The 14,254-nt window shown below is 62.7% G+C and overlaps 3 protein-coding genes across 4 annotated transcripts; all 3 read left to right on the forward strand.

The window, feature by feature from the left end:
- Positions 1 to 1,987: 1,987 nt before the first annotated feature.
- TAF1C (TATA-box binding protein associated factor, RNA polymerase I subunit C) lies at positions 1,988 to 6,583 on the forward strand. Its single transcript, XM_015652127.2, has 14 exons — positions 1,988 to 2,343; positions 2,432 to 2,525; positions 2,668 to 2,774; positions 2,862 to 2,957; positions 3,039 to 3,109; positions 3,204 to 3,451; positions 3,526 to 3,636; positions 3,743 to 3,866; positions 3,977 to 4,048; positions 4,168 to 4,303; positions 4,398 to 4,526; positions 4,671 to 4,845; positions 4,962 to 5,099; positions 5,385 to 6,583. Exons 1-14 carry the CDS (start codon positions 2,212 to 2,214, stop codon positions 6,551 to 6,553), a joined length of 2,802 nt encoding a protein of 933 aa, XP_015507613.1. The 5' UTR covers positions 1,988 to 2,211; the 3' UTR covers positions 6,554 to 6,583.
- A 226-nt stretch (positions 6,584 to 6,809) lies between these two features.
- On the forward strand, positions 6,810 to 8,387 carry HINT2 (histidine triad nucleotide binding protein 2). Its single transcript, XM_015652326.3, has 5 exons — positions 6,810 to 6,894; positions 7,645 to 7,803; positions 7,893 to 7,997; positions 8,072 to 8,144; positions 8,241 to 8,387. Exons 1-5 carry the CDS (start codon positions 6,841 to 6,843, stop codon positions 8,330 to 8,332), a joined length of 483 nt encoding a protein of 160 aa, XP_015507812.1. The 5' UTR covers positions 6,810 to 6,840; the 3' UTR covers positions 8,333 to 8,387.
- Positions 8,388 to 11,660: 3,273 nt separating this feature from the next.
- On the forward strand, positions 11,661 to 14,159 carry SPAG8 (sperm associated antigen 8). Of its 2 annotated transcripts, none has more exons than XM_015615534.2 (7): positions 11,661 to 11,740; positions 12,102 to 12,531; positions 13,159 to 13,321; positions 13,410 to 13,455; positions 13,576 to 13,690; positions 13,816 to 13,878; positions 13,962 to 14,159. In XM_015615534.2, exons 1-7 carry the CDS (start codon positions 11,676 to 11,678, stop codon positions 14,112 to 14,114), a joined length of 1,035 nt encoding a protein of 344 aa, XP_015471020.1. In that variant the 5' UTR covers positions 11,661 to 11,675; the 3' UTR covers positions 14,115 to 14,159. The 2 variants fall into 2 exon arrangements, with proteins under 2 accessions (XP_015471020.1, XP_015471021.1); XM_015615535.2 differs by having other exon boundaries at positions 13,192 to 13,321.
- Positions 14,160 to 14,254: the final 95 nt, after the last annotated feature.

The following is a 14,254-nucleotide window of genomic DNA, read 5'->3' on the forward strand; positions in this document are numbered from 1 at the left end:
GCCTCCGGCCGCCCCGCCGCGCACCGGCGGCCCTGACGTCACCCGCCCCGCCCACCGGCACCGCCTCCCGCGTCGCCATTGGCCTTTGGGCACGCCAATCACCGGAGGCCCCGCCACGCCCCGGCCGCCCCGAGAGACAATCCACCTCCCCCGCAAACCCCCCGGGATGGAGCCGGCGCTGACCGGGGCACCGGGGGACAGCCACACGGGCGGGAATGGAGATGGGAGGCTGCGGGAAAGGGAAACCGGGCTGGAACCCGAAATACGGGCCGGGAACTGGGGCACAGGGCTGGGGACAGGGACATTGCGCTGGGGACACGGACACGGGGTTGGAACGGAGATGTGAGCTGGGAATGAGGGCACAGGGCACAGAGACACCGGCTGGGGCAGGGACACGGGCTGAGGTCAGGAACAAGGCACTGATGGTAGGAACATGGTGCTGGAACTGAGATACGAGCCGGTAATGGGGTCACAGGGCTGGGGGGGCAGGGACATGTCTCTGCAACCGAGATATGGGCCAGGAATGGGGTCACAGAACTTGGGAGAGGGGCATGGTGCTGGGGACAAGGATATAGGCTGGGAACAGAGATATGGAGCTGAGGGACAGAAACATGGGGTTGCAGAAAGGGACATAGGTTGGGGGAGAGGGACATGGGACTGGGGACAGAAACAGTAACTGGGGACAGTGATGTGTTTAGGGGAATATGTCCTGGGCACAGAAATATATAATGGAGAGGGACATGGAGCTGATGGCATGCCCTGGAATTTGGGAAAGGGATGGGAGGCAGTGAGGGCTACCTACCCCAGGGGGGGCTGTGTAAAGTGGTCAGGTGCTTTTCTACCAGTGGCTACCACTTTCTTAAAGCAAATTGTAATATGTATCTTAGAGAGGTGTCCCACAGAGGGGGTCCGGGCACCATCTCCAGGGATGGGGATATCTTGACTGGAAAAGATCTCATCACACTTTCCCAAACCCCCCTGACATCATCCCCAGACTCCCCTGACCATCACCATCCTCCTTGGCCATAGTGGAGGCGACAGGTTACTACTCATGGGAATGCTCCTCTCCCATCCTGTGCTCCCCACCGGGCACTCTGGGAGCTGCAGCAGGAGCAGCCACACTACTGTGCCCCAGCCTGACTGCCCAGAAATCCTTCCCAGAGCACAGACTCCCTCCAGGCATGGTTGGGGGTCCCCTCCCCAATGCAGACCTCACCAGCTCAGCTCTCTGGCCAGTGGCTTCTGGCACAGAGATGTACAAGGACCGTGGTCCCTCGAGGAGAAAGCTGGTCATGATCTCTTTGGGAAATGGATGGGAGAACTTCTCTCATTGATGGGACTTGGTCCCATCAGAGCCTCGTGAGACTAACCTGTACTCTCTGTGTGTTCCCATGGGGGTCTGGGGCCAGGTCAGTCCCTGATGGGGAGCCAGCAACCACCTCCTGGGGAGGAAGGAGCACAAAGCCAGGCTGGGAATGGGTTCACCAAGGCCAAGCAGGTGTGCGGAAGGGCAGAGTGGGATGGGGAACTGGAACATCCTCAACCTTCTAGGAGCCGCACTTCAACCTCACAACCCCCAGACATTTGAGACTGTCCCATGGCCCCACGCCCCACTGGTGTGTGGGGTGCCCCATGGCCACACAACCAGGACCGCAGGAAACCAGGTGTGCCCCTGGCAGGACACACAGTGGGGTTTTACTGCTCTGGAGGCAAGCAGAGGGAAACAATGCCTGTACCCCTGCCCGTGTCCCGGTGGGGTTCTGTCCTGATGGTTCTCCAGCGCTGGTCCTGGTCCGGCCCTATCTCACTCTTCCCCCCTCCTAGTCCTGTCCTGGTTCCATCGCTTCCTCCGCCCGTTCCCATTCCCCTCCCGTTCCCATCCCGGTTCCATCGCTTCCGCCGCCCGTTCCCATTCCCGTCCCGTTCCCGTCCCGTTCCCATCCCTGTTCCATCGCTTCCGCCGCCCGTTCCCATTCCCGTCCCGTTCCCGCTCTCCCGCGGGAACGTTTTACCCTCCGGCCGCCAAGGGGCGGTAGCGCCCCGCCTGGCCGTGCCCGGCGGCGCTCTGTCCCGCGCTGTTCCCGGGCGCTGATTGGTGCGCGGCGCCAGCAGCGCGGCGGTGACGCCATTCGCGGTGGCCGCGCCATCCCCACGGGGTATTGGGGCTGCCGGTCCAGCCGCGTGCTGCGCTCTGTGCTCGGTACCGCGGCCATGGAGTTCCCGGCCGCGCTCTTCCCCTCCTACTTCGGCGTCGGCCCGCCGCGGGAAGAGGGTGGCTCCGCGCCGGTCGCCGGCTGGGGCGAGCACGGGCAGGTGCTGGAGGGTGGCCCCGGCCGCCGCCAGGTGAGGCCCTGCCGGGGGTGCGGGCCGGCCGAGGGGACCGGTAGAACTCTTAGGGGCCGCTCTGACTCTCCCCTTTCGGTCCCCGCAGGTGCAGCCGGCGTTCGTGCCCCGCCGCGGCGTGACGGGTGAAAGGTGGGAGGCCGCCGACCCTGCGGCCGTGCCGGTGCTCCTGCCCAGCGAGGGTGAGAGCCGCGGGAACGGGAGGGAGCTCGCTGCACGGGGGCTGGGGGATGTGTCTTCCACCTCTATCGCTGCCACTGTCCCACGGTGCTGAGCGGTGTCCCGGTGCTCGTGTGCCAGGCGGCCTCTGCCTTCTCCTCACAGACGGCTGGATCCCCTCGCCCGCGCCTCAGGACATTTTGTACAGCAGCGGCCTGTGCAAGAAGCTCCGGGCAGGCAAGTCCGGAGCCACTCTAGACTTCGCCAAGCAGGTGTGGTTTGAGGCATTGTGTCCTGGCAAGGACCTGGGGGGCAGCATGGGACCTTTGCATGCACTGACCCTTTCCCGTCCCACACAGCTGGGACATTTCTTTGTGGATCACCCAGAAGACGCTTTTGGCTCCCTGGGGCACCTGCTGCACAAGAACTTCTACCTGGGAAACTCCAAGCTGAAGGTCATTGTCTGTCCAGGGATAACAGTGCTGTTCCCCACCCTTCCCCTTGCCAGTCTCAATCTCTGCCCCTTACTCCTGCAGAGGCCAGCCCGCAGTAGCACCATCCGGATGACAGCCCTGGTGGAGGACATCGACCGCCTGGAGGCTCGACGGTGAGTGTCCCTATGTGCGCTGCCCTGCAGAGGTCTGGGGGAGCTCCTGCTCCATCTGCTCCTGCTCCATCCTGATACTGTCCATGCCCTATAGCGGCTGCCCCCGGCAGCACTTGGCCTCCCGCCTGCGCTGGTTCTCCCACCTCTGCCGTGACTGGCTCTTCGAGGTGCCACTGGGGCTGTTGGCAGACTGCCTGCACGAGGAGCTGATGCAGCAGTGGTCCAACTTGCTCTTTGACGACAGTCTCACTGGAGGGGCACTGGCCTGGTTGCCCCCTGAAGATGGGGGGACACCCGTGGGCCGCCTGGTGCACCCTGGAGGGAAGGCCATGAACCACCTCTGTATCCTTCCCCATGGGGTGTCCCTGGGGAGGGAATTGAGGGTTGTGTTGCACTGCCCTTAGCCATCAACCCAGATTTCCAGGATGTGGTGCTGGAGGAGCTGCCCCGTGCCCGGGGCTCCCCAGCACAGTTTGAGCTCAGTGGGCGCATCCGGCAAGTGGCTGCAGCCCGTGTGGATGGACAAGGTGAGCCAGGATCCACATCTTGAGACAAACAGGATGTAGTGGGGAGGGACTGCAGGGGGCCCCTGGGATGCTGCCAACTCACATGCCACCACCTTCCCCCTGACAGATTTTGTTGGCGTCCGTTCAGACTATCACTGTGGTGTTTGGAGGGTGCCAGGCAAGGCAGGGGCAGCTCCCACCCCACTACAGGTGATCCACACTGATGTGCCTGCCTCCTGCCTCACTGTCAGGTAGGTGCTGGAGGAATGGGCTGTGCAAGGAGGGAGCTCTGCTGGCACAGCCTAGCTCCGTGTGGTGGGTTCTGTTGCCCCATAGTGATGCTGTGCCCCCCATATTCCAGCCCTCACCTTCCCGGGGAGCTGTCTGTCTGCACCCAGAGCGGGACCGTCTACCTCTGGAGCGTTGAGACCGGGTGAGATAAGGCACTCAGGGCTGTCTAGGGATTCATGCAGACAGTGGAGTGTCAGGGGGTGGGAGGCCCAAGTGACTGGGGCAGCCCTGCCCCATGCCAATACTGCTGTCTCCTCACAGGCTGCAGCAGCTCCGCCATGACCCCCAGACCATGTTTTTTCGGGACCATTCATCCTGGCGCTGGAGTGACTTCACTGCCCACCCACGGGTGCTCAGCTGTGCTGACCGCACGGGCCTGCAGTGCCTGGATGCCCGGGTGAGCCAGGGAGGGTGGCTGTGGGGCTTGGGGCAGGCAGGGAAGAGGATTCCTCAGCCCAAAGTGCTGACTGCACCCCATTCTACTGCTGCAGGCCCCCAAGAGATGCCACTTTGACTTGTTCAAGGTGGGCGAGGAAGCTGGCTGCCAGCAGGGTGAACGTGTGGTGCTGCCCATGTACCTGGGCAGGGCTCACCCCTCACAGTACCTTGTCACCACCCAGGTGAGTCCCATCACAGCTGGGAGCTGGGGAAGACACACCACACAGCTGTGTCTCCGAGTGCCTGTAGGGCATGAGGCTCTTCCAGCTCAGGGGGGCTGCCAGTGTGTTGGGATGTGTCCATCTGAACCAAGACTCCTGTCCTAGTTCTCCATGTATGTGCTGGACGAGCGGTTGCCACTGATGCCCGTTCTGAAGTGGGCACACATGATGAAGGCCCCTCCAGTCTTTGCACACCTGATGCCAGGCAAACCTGGGAGGAGCCACAAGGTGCTGCTTGGAGCATCCCACACCCAGGAGCTGTTGCTGTTGCAATACCGGGGTAAGAGATCAAGCTCAAGAATGCTGCAGAGCCAGGACTCTGTGCCTGTGTCCCAGCCTCTGCTGCTAAGACCAGTTGCTGCTCTGGGTCTGTGCTCACCAGAGTTGTTTCCTCAGGGGGCAGCCAGTCAGCATGTCAGCTGGCTGGGACTCCACAGAAGCTGCACAGTATCGCAGGGTGCCTGCAGCATCTGCCCACCCAGCTCCCTCACCGCCACCACATGCTCCAGCAGCGCCTCACAGCCCCAGCAGCAGGTGAGTGTCCCACACTGCCCCAAGCTCCAGGTCCTAGTGGGGGAGAAGGTGGAATGGAGTGGAACTGTAGCTGTTGTCATGGCTTGGCTGGAGGATGGCTGAAAAAGCAAAAGCAAAGTCCCAAACAATCCTGTGGAAGAGATTAATGACAGAAAATTATGTACAGGGCAGGAACCATCAGTGGGGATGCCCACTGAGGGGTGGAGGCAGCCCCACTGCTGGCCAGGCCCCTGGAGTATCCCCAGGACTGGAACTCCGTTGACAGTGCCTTTCCTGTTCCTGCAGGGCTGGCTGCCACACTGGAAGAGGATGCACTGCACAAGTCCATGTTGGTTTTCCAGCTCTCTGAGGCTGGGGATGTCTTCTGCCAGAGGCTGACCCACAAGCCAGCACAGCCCCCTGCACCCCCATCAAGGGATGAGGTCACAACAGCCCCTGGCTCTTCCCCTCTATTTGAGGCTCCAGCCAGCTGCCCACAGGTCTTGGGCGGTGAGGAAGAAGAGGAGGAAGAGCAAACATTCTATTTGTCCAACCTGGAGGTGATTATCGATGATGAGGAAGAGGACATGGGCACACCAGCACCCCTGGAGGAAGCTGAACTGCAGGAGCCCTGTGCCAACTCCCAGCCCTCCCCAGAGGTACCCAGCCCAGCTGCAGCCCTGCAGTACCGACGCTGGCTGAGGGCACTTTCCAGGGCCTGCAGGGAGCCTCCCCAGCACAGCTGGCCCCCCAGCCTCAGCCAGAGGCGCCTCTTCACCCGCAGAGATCTGGAGGGGCCAGCAGGCCCCAGCAGCTTGCAGAGACAGATGCGCCAGCAGCTGCGCCAAACCATGCAGGAAGGTGGCCGCATCCGGTGCTGGGAGCCTTTGGCCCTCCAGCCCTCTCCCCAGCCACAGACCCTGGAGTCAGCAGATGGTCTGGACCCCCTAAGTGTCCGTTTGACAGCAGCTTGGGCTGGGGACTGGGAGCAGTGGTGGGAGGAGAGGACAAGCTTCAGTATGGCGCAGAGACAGCGGGCTCTGCGGGAGCGGCGGCGGCGGCAGAAGCGAGCCCGGGGCCACCGCAGCCTTTCAGCCAGCTTCACCTCCTCCCTCACCTACCAGTCTGAGCTGTCTGAGCTGAGTGATACGGGCCTCCCACTGCTCTCCCCTGGCCGCCCACACATTCTCTCCCAGGAGGGCTCCCCACGAGCCAGCAGCCCCCCACTTCACAGCCCCCCGGCCTCACCAGTGCCCGATGAAGCCCTGCTGTCTTCACAGAGCCTGCGTTGCCGTGGCATCCCTAAGGAGCGGCGGAAAACACTGCGGGACTACCTGTCTGTGTGGGCCGAGGGGCCACCTGAGCCACCAGAGCCCCCTGGTAGCCAGGCCAGCCAGCTGTGCATCCCTTCTTCGCAAAGCCAGCTGTCCTCCGCCTCACAGCCCCTCCGCAAGCGCCCACGAATGGGGTTCTGAGTGCAAATAAACCTGTTTGGTACAGCCTTCCTCCCTATTAATTATTCCTTAATTAAGGAATTAATAATTCCTTAATTGTTTGGTCAAGGCACCCACCCTTATGGGCAGGGGAGGTCCCGCCCGGAATTGGGACTCCCCTCGGGAAGGGAGTCTCCATCTTCCCCGGTCGGGGGTCCTCGCCGGGATGCTCCGACGGGAGGAGCGCCCTAGGCTTGGTCGCAGGCGGGCGCGGTCGCTTTAAGGGGCGTGGAGGGGGATGTGTGAGTGACGGGGCGGGAGCGGCGGCCATGGCGGCGGTGCTGGCGCGCTGGGTGGCGCGGGGCGCGCTGAGCCCGCGGCAGGTGGGCTCGGGGGGACGGGGGGATGGGGTCATCCCGGGATAAGGGGGTCACACCGGGGTGTGGGGGGTAACAGGGGCACCGGAGGGAGTCCGCACCATGCTCGCCATTACTTCCACCTTCGGGCAAAGTCCGCGGCGGGCATGAGCGCCAGCGTGCATACCCCCACGGCACTGGGCCTCGGAGCACTCGGGCTTCCACCCCCACCCCCGTGGGCACAGCCCTCCCTTACACATTCCAGGGCGCAGATCCCCGTCAGCCCCCTGGAAAGTCCCCTGGTAGCCCCGCGAGCTCCTTGTCACCCTCGTGACAGGCTGTGCACAGTCCCCTACCAGCCCTGTGGGCATCTGCCCCTCTTACCCCCATGAGTGTTTCCCCCGTGTGCACCTGACTATTGCCCCATGCAGTACCCCCTGCCACAGCAAAGGATCACCCCCACGTGCACCCCACCATCACCCCTGTATGCACTAGCAGGACCCCTGTATGAATCGCGTCCGCCATCACCCCATGCATTAGTCTGATCACCCCCACATGCGTCCATCGCCCATATCCCAGCGTGTGCTCAATGTCACCCCCCATGTGCATCCCCCAGGTGTCCCTCACCAGCTCCACGTGCACCCCACCATCACCCCCCTGTGCACCCCTCCATCACCCTTGCACACGTGTTCCCCCACGTACCCCCACCCACCCCCACCGCGGTGTCCTTGTCCCCATCCCCGTGGACACAGGCTGTGAGCCAGGTATGCCCCTCAGCCCCAGCGGTGTGTGTCGGCGCCCGGCGGGCGGAACGGGGAGGTGGGCAAGGCACAGCAGGCAGCAGCGGCTGGCGAGGAGGCAGGAGGGCAGCCCACCATCTTCAGCAAGATCATCGACCGTTCCATCCCTGCCACCATTCTCTATGAAGATGACAAGGTAGCTAGAACAGCAGGACCTGTGTCCCCACCAGGGCAGGGGGGCAGAACCCACAGCTATGGTGGGGCTTACCCTGCACCCCCTGGTAGTGCCTCGTCTTCCGTGATGTGGCCCCCCAAGCTCCCGTGCACTTCCTGGTGATCCCCAAGCGTCCCATCCCCCGGATCAGTCACGTGGGTCCCCAGGACGCTGAGGTGAGTCCAGAAAGGTCCCTGGGATATTGGTGGTGGTCATACATTGCTGACCCTGCCGCTCCTCCCTTCTTCAGCTGCTAGGGCACTTGATGGTGGTGGCAGCACGCACAGCGCAGGCAGAGGGGCTGGCTGATGGCTACCGCCTGGGTGAGTTGGTAACCCCTACTGTAATGTGGGGCAGGACCCTCACTGCTGGTCCTGGGGACAAAGAGAGTGGCCTGACCATTGTACCTTTCCTAACAGTGATCAATGATGGGAAGCACGGTGCACAGTCTGTCTACCACCTGCACCTCCATGTGCTGGGGGGGCGGCAGATGGGCTGGCCCCCTGGCTAATGCCCACTACCCACTTGCTCCCCAATAAAGCATCTCCTTGGTGGTGGTGACTTCAGTGGCTCTGCATCAGGGTGACTTTTTTGAGGGTGGAGGTAGCTGGCTTTGACAGGGCTGGCCTCGATTGTCACAGCAGTAGAGTTGGTACCCTGCTTTTTGCAGGTCTGGGCTTCCCACAGCTCACAGGCAAAAGATTCATCTTGGTGCTGGGCTGGGGGAGCAGGCTGGGTGCCACAAGGTTGTGTCCAAGGTGGGGAACATCCTAGGGGTGTCAGTAGTGCACCATGTCCAGGGCTGCCCACCCAGCCCCACTGCCACCACCGAATCCTCACATCCCTGAATGTCCTGGCTCTGCCTCAGGCTGCCACCCTCCCCCCACCCCGTGTTGTTGCCAGAGCCCTGTCCTGGACGCTGATGGTTCCTTGCTTTTCAAAACCAGTTAATTGCACTAGATTGATCTAAAAGCCCTGGGAGCAGGCTTGTTGACTGCACGTGTACTTCTTGTCCACCCCAGAAGGGCCTCTCTGGGAGCTCCCAGGAGGATCATAGTCCTGAGCAGAGCACAGGGCAGGACAGGCTGTGTGGTGGGTGGACCTGCTGCCCCCTCCATGTCCACATACCCGTGTACTCCCCCACAGTGCAGCCACTGTACTGCTTGTGTGTGCACTGCCACGCTAAACTCAACTGCACTGCTTACCCCAGCCTCCCCAGCTATGCCCCTCCCAGGACAACTCGCTGTATTGCTCACCCCAGACCCACAAGTGCGCACTGAGGAAAGCACACTGTACCCTTCACTGCAGACCCCACAGCTGTGAAGCCCCGAGGGGAGCGGCACACAACGCGCCGCCGGCTCTGTGCGTGCACGGCGCTGTTTTACAGGCCTTGACCGCGGTCTCGTGCCTGCACGTGTCCGCGCCGGCCCCGTGAGGGGAGCGCACGCGGGGGCTCGGCGCATGCGGCCGCCCGCTCCCTGCCGCGTGCCTCCCGCGCCCGCCGCTCCGTGGCCGGCTGCCGGGGCTATATTTAGTGGCAGGGGCCGGTGCTGGCGCGGTGTGCGGCCCACCTGGCACCGCCGTCGGGACCGCCTGGGCCCCCGCCAGCCGCCGCGCAGGGGACCGCAGCCCGCCGGGGAGAATGGCGGCTCTGTTCATCTCCCGGCTCGGTGGCGCTGGGCGGCGGGGGGCCCCCGGGAGCTGTGTGGGGCTGCGGCAGAGCCCAGTCACTTCCCACACATACACACCCAGTATAGTATGGGGAGTGTTTTTGGGGTGTAAATGAGCCTTAAAATTGCTGATACTGCTGCTTCCTGCCTCTGAGGCTCAGCGAGGGTTGGGACCACTCTTGAACTCAGAACAGCCCTGCCTGCCTCTGGGATGTGTACCCCAAAGATGTCCGGGTGTCCCTGGGGAGGTGGGGACGCTGAAGAGGAGGCAGGGATCCCCAGGGCATCATCCCTCCGGGCTCGCCCAGAGCAGTCCCACAGGGAGTGCTGTACAGGGCACAGGGAACAGGCTGGCACGCGAGGTCAGGGCCAGTCGCTTGCCATCGTGTTTCTTCTTGTGCCAGGTTTATTTTGCCAGTCCCCGAGCAGCGGCAGGGCAGGACAGTGGGCACAGCCCCATGGGGCCGAGAGCGGGGGGAACGGGGGCCAACGGCTGTTTTGGTTCCTTAGCCGGAGAGGATCATAAATGACGCAAGTTCCCAAAAGAGCCGGGCGGGGGGGCTGTGAGGGATGTGTCAGCCGGCGAGAGGCAGCCAGATGTGCTCCAGCAGATCCAGGGCTGCTGCCCCGAGCTGATTCTGCCAGAGCACAGCCCGACAGACCACCCCAGGGCGGTTTTCCCCGCATTGAGTGCGCGCACCCGGGGTTGATATTGCCAGATTCCCTTTCCCACAGTGTACTCTGGTTCTGTTAGTGTCTCTTCAGTATCCCTCAGGCACCCATGCTGCCTAGCCAGGCTTTTGGTAATCCCACAGGTGTTTGGTGGGGAATCTGGGGGTGCTCCTAGGAAGACCACCAAGGAATGCAAGCTGGGGCAGGGTCCCCAAGCTACCACCCTTTCAGCATGAGCTGTGGTCTGGGTGCACCGCAGGGACCAGCACAGGGCCCACGGCTGAGCATTGCGGTATGACCAGCAGCATGCAACCCAGAACCCTCACAGTGAGCTGCCAGCCTGGGGGCACCCCGGCACTCCACCCCCACCCCCCGCACCAGCGGCAGCAAGGCTGATTTGGCCCCAGGATGGGGGAGCCATGAGATGAGCTCTGGACACGTCTCCCAGCTTTCCCTCCTCCTCGCAGCTGTGCAGCAGATGGGCTTGGAGGAGCCCCTGCTTGGCACAGGGCTGAGGGCCCACAGGGAAGAACCGTCCCCAGTGGGGCCCCCCCGGCCCGCTGAGGCCAGAAGGGCCGAGCACATCCCCAGCCAGGAAAAACAGAGGCCCCAGCATGGAGCACACGGTGCCCCGTCGGCACACACCACAGAGCACTGGAATAACAGCCCTCGCTCCCAAGCCTGCCGCCTGCTATCAAAGGGCCCTTCTTCTGCTCGGCCTCTGCAGGGATGGGGCCGGGGGCCCATCGAGGGCTGGTGGTGAGAGGAGGCAGCTGCTCCACGCCGGCGGGCACTGACTGCACCCAGTCAGGCGCCGGGCACGTCCCGCCCCATCACCCTAGTTCAGCTGGGGGTCCCTGGGACAAACGGGTGTATGCCTCTGCCAGGCCCAAGCGGTGCAGGGGTCATTTTCGTCGAGTCGTGGCGAGCACTGTGTCCTCAGGAGCCCTGGGCAAGTCCCCGAGGGGCTGCGTTGGCCCTGCCCAGGCACGGTGCACCCCCGAGAGCCCTACGGCTAGCTTTGCCCTATGTGGTGGTCCCAGGGCACTGGAACGAGATGACATGGGGGACATGGACCTCAGAGGTGGGGACAGCCCTGCTCCTGTAGTGCAGCGTGGGTATCCCTGTGTCCCTGCAGCCCCGCGATCCCATTCCCCTACATTCCCATCCCTCTGCACTCCCATCCCTCTGCACTCCCATCCCTCTGCATTCCCATCCCCTGTCCCTCCGTGTCCCTGCGCCCCACACAGCCCCGTCCCTCCGTGTCCCTGCGCCCCACACATCCTCCACCCCCTCAGGCCAACCGCTCTCTCGCCCCGCCCACTCCGCTGGGACCACGCCCATTATTAGTCTAACTCAGCCTTTTGCCCCGCCCAGTTCGGGCCACGGCCGCGCCCCCTCCGAATCTCTCCGCCAATGGAAGGCGCGTACGCGTGCGGCTCCACCCCCGGGCGCGCGGCCGCCGCGCACCGTCTCCATGGAGAGAGGCGCGTCCTGCCGCGCGCATGCGCTATGGAGCCGGGAGCCGGCTGCGCCGGGGACTGCGGCCCAGGCTGCGGGCAGCGAAACCCTTTGGGGTAACCCCCGGTGGGGAGAGTCGGGACTCAGGGCCTGTGGACCGCTTGGGGCCGGGGGGGAATGAGAAGATGGTGGGTCCGGCCTGTGGGGAGGTCGCAGCAGGGAGGGGGCTGAGTCCAGTCAGGGGGGTGGGTTGCTGGAAGTGAAGGGGACGGAAGGGAGTTGTGGAAGGAGAGACCCCTCGAGATAATAGACCCAGCAGCAGGCACTGCTTCTGTCCTCCAAAAGGAGAGGAATCCCTTGTCCCTTGCCCCATTGTCCAAGGGACCTGGGGTCAGGACGCTGCCTGTGGTGGTGGCGGCTGGAGACAATGGGGAATGCACTCCGCTGCCTTTCTTCAGGGTCTGTTCCTACCTGCAGGGGCACTCTGACAAGCCGTGTGGGTCCCAGATGCCATGGGGAGAGGCCACCGTGCAGGCTCCAGGGTGATAAGCCCCTGCCTGAGGTGTCCGTAGAGAGGCTCCCATGCCGCGGTGAGACACTGACAAGCACCGCCAAGAGGCTCCAGGAGATGTTAGACACAGCCAAGCCGCCCCAGGAGATACCAGACACAGATGAGCTGCCTACTATGGCCCTACCAGTCGTGCCCAGCAGGGTGCCGTCCCCAGAGACTGGGAAGGACCCCTCTGAGATCAAGCTGCCTCCCTGGCTTGGAAAGTGGGGGACTAGCCCCGATAAGGATTCGCCCACCACAGTGCCGGCGCTGCCCCCCACCCCACCCGTGCCAGCAGAGAAGCCCAGCCAGTCGGTGCCCCAGCAGAGCCGCGTGAGCCACGACTGGCAGAAGGAGGTAACTCCATAAGGGAAAATGCCCCTCAAAGTTGGCCCCATCATGTCCCACATGCTGATCTTTTGAAGCTGCCTGCTCCTGGGCAGACACCTCTCTAAATAGCCACCCAGACGAACTTGAGCCCAGCAGGATAGAAAAGGGATGAAACTCAATAGCACAAAAGGCACAGGCAGGCACGTGGGGAGTAACAGTAAGGCAGGAGGGGAGCTGGGATCTCGTTGCTGGGGAATAGAAGATGTGTGTCATGGCCCATCACAGTCATGTGGGGATGTTTGCTTGGGCAAGCCAAACTGGGGGGCACCTGATGGACCAAGCTGTGCCACAGCCTGGGGACTCTTCATGGGTTCTTCAAGTGCCGTAAGAGCACTTGCTCAGGGGCAATCTCGGCACCCAGGTGCTTGGGACAGCCATACAAGACTGGCTAACCTCCACCAGGCAGGACAGGTCAGTCCTGCCCAAGCTGTGTCCCTGCTCCAGCTTTCCCAAGTTTCTGGCCAGAAAGACCATAACACTTCTTTACAGCTTATGTCTATAGGGGTATCAAAAGCCTAAAAGCCAAGAGCAGGGCATGGGGAAGTGCAGCATGGGCTCCTGCCCCCTTCCACAGCCCCCATTGTCCATCCCCAGATAATCGTGGACCCTCTGGACTCTCGTCCACAGAAGGATTTGGGCAGTGAGGACTTCCAGCATGGCTACCAGGGACTGCCGATCCACCAGTTTCTCTCCTCACTCACTGACAGCTCCCCCCGAAAGGACTGTCCATCTCTGAGGGCCCTGCTACTGGGGCAAGGTGAGGCTGACCCCAACAAGCCATTTGCACTCTGAGAAGGCAGCAGGGGAATCTTATCTGGGGGTTAATGGCACCTTCCCCTCTGCAGGGCAGCGGAAGGCCACGCTGGCATCCATGCTCTACGAGAAATACAGGCAAGCCTGCACTCCTGCATGAGACCCACCCTTGGGGCTTTTCCCCAGAGGAGGGGACAGGTCCCTCTGGGGAGGCAAGGATCCCAGAGCTGAGAGATGTGGGGTCTGCTCTGACTGCAGCAAGGAGACGGAGGAGGAGATCCATCCCCGCCCGAGGCGCATGGAATCTATCTCCACCACGCACCAGGACTACCGTGCCACGGGTTTCCAGTCCACACCCCAGCCCATCACACAGGTACAGGCAGTAGACATCCCCCCCACCTCCCCACCAGCTTGCAGTAGCCTCCAGGGAGGCTGCAAAGCTCCTGTGTCCTGCCGAGCATGCCATCCCCTCTGGCTCACATTTTGCTTCCACTGCAGCCTCACAACTACTTAACGGAGCAGCCAACAAGCTTCTGGATGGAGCAAGCCCGAGGGCTGCCGGTAAGGCCCCCACCACCTTGTCTTGTCAGCACCCTGGGGGTCTCAGCTGCTCACAGAGACCTCTCCAATTCTCTCCTCTCCAGGGTGTCACCGCCCTCTTTGGCAGAAACATTCCCTTCAAGAGGAATGCAGCCTTCTCCACTCCCATTACCATGAACTTAGGGCATCCCGAGCCCTTCAGCCTCAGTGACCCCTACAACCCTTTGAGCAGCCAGCTTCAGCCCCACAAGCAGTAAAAATCACCATGTGATTGTGAACCACAATCACAGGTGGTTCCAGCATTCTTGCCCACCCCAAGGCTGTCCTCAACCTGGATGTTTGGAGTGGGAGCACTGTGTCCCTGGGATCTCAAATCCTGTGAGACCTTGAAGTGAAA

This window comes from Parus major, chromosome Z (genome assembly GCF_001522545.3).
Source record: "Parus major isolate Abel chromosome Z, Parus_major1.1, whole genome shotgun sequence".
Classification (NCBI taxonomy): Eukaryota; Metazoa; Chordata; class Aves; order Passeriformes; family Paridae; genus Parus; species Parus major.

What these genes read in the sequence shown, in the direction of transcription:
- SPAG8 (XM_015615534.2), top strand. Translation starts at nt 11,676, where the DNA reads ATGGAGCCGGGAGCCGGCTGCGCCGGGGACTGCGGCCCAGGCTGCGGG. An exon ending in GCCACGACTGGCAGAAGGAG is followed by an intron (nt 12,532 to 13,158) that starts GTAACTCCATAA and finishes GTCCATCCCCAG; the next exon opens with ATAATCGTGGACCCTCTGGA. An exon ending in ATGCTCTACGAGAAATACAG is followed by an intron (nt 13,456 to 13,575) that starts GCAAGCCTGCAC and finishes CTCTGACTGCAG; the next exon opens with CAAGGAGACGGAGGAGGAGA.
- TAF1C (XM_015652127.2), top strand. Translation starts at nt 2,212, where the DNA reads ATGGAGTTCCCGGCCGCGCTCTTCCCCTCCTACTTCGGCGTCGGCCCG. An exon ending in GTGGCCCCGGCCGCCGCCAG is followed by an intron (nt 2,344 to 2,431) that starts GTGAGGCCCTGC and finishes CGGTCCCCGCAG; the next exon opens with GTGCAGCCGGCGTTCGTGCC. An exon ending in GCCTCCTGCCTCACTGTCAG is followed by an intron (nt 3,867 to 3,976) that starts GTAGGTGCTGGA and finishes CCCATATTCCAG; the next exon opens with CCCTCACCTTCCCGGGGAGC.
- HINT2 (XM_015652326.3), top strand. Translation starts at nt 6,841, where the DNA reads ATGGCGGCGGTGCTGGCGCGCTGGGTGGCGCGGGGCGCGCTGAGCCCG. An exon ending in GCGCGCTGAGCCCGCGGCAG is followed by an intron (nt 6,895 to 7,644) that starts GTGGGCTCGGGG and finishes TATGCCCCTCAG; the next exon opens with CCCCAGCGGTGTGTGTCGGC. An exon ending in GGCTGATGGCTACCGCCTGG is followed by an intron (nt 8,145 to 8,240) that starts GTGAGTTGGTAA and finishes CTTTCCTAACAG; the next exon opens with TGATCAATGATGGGAAGCAC.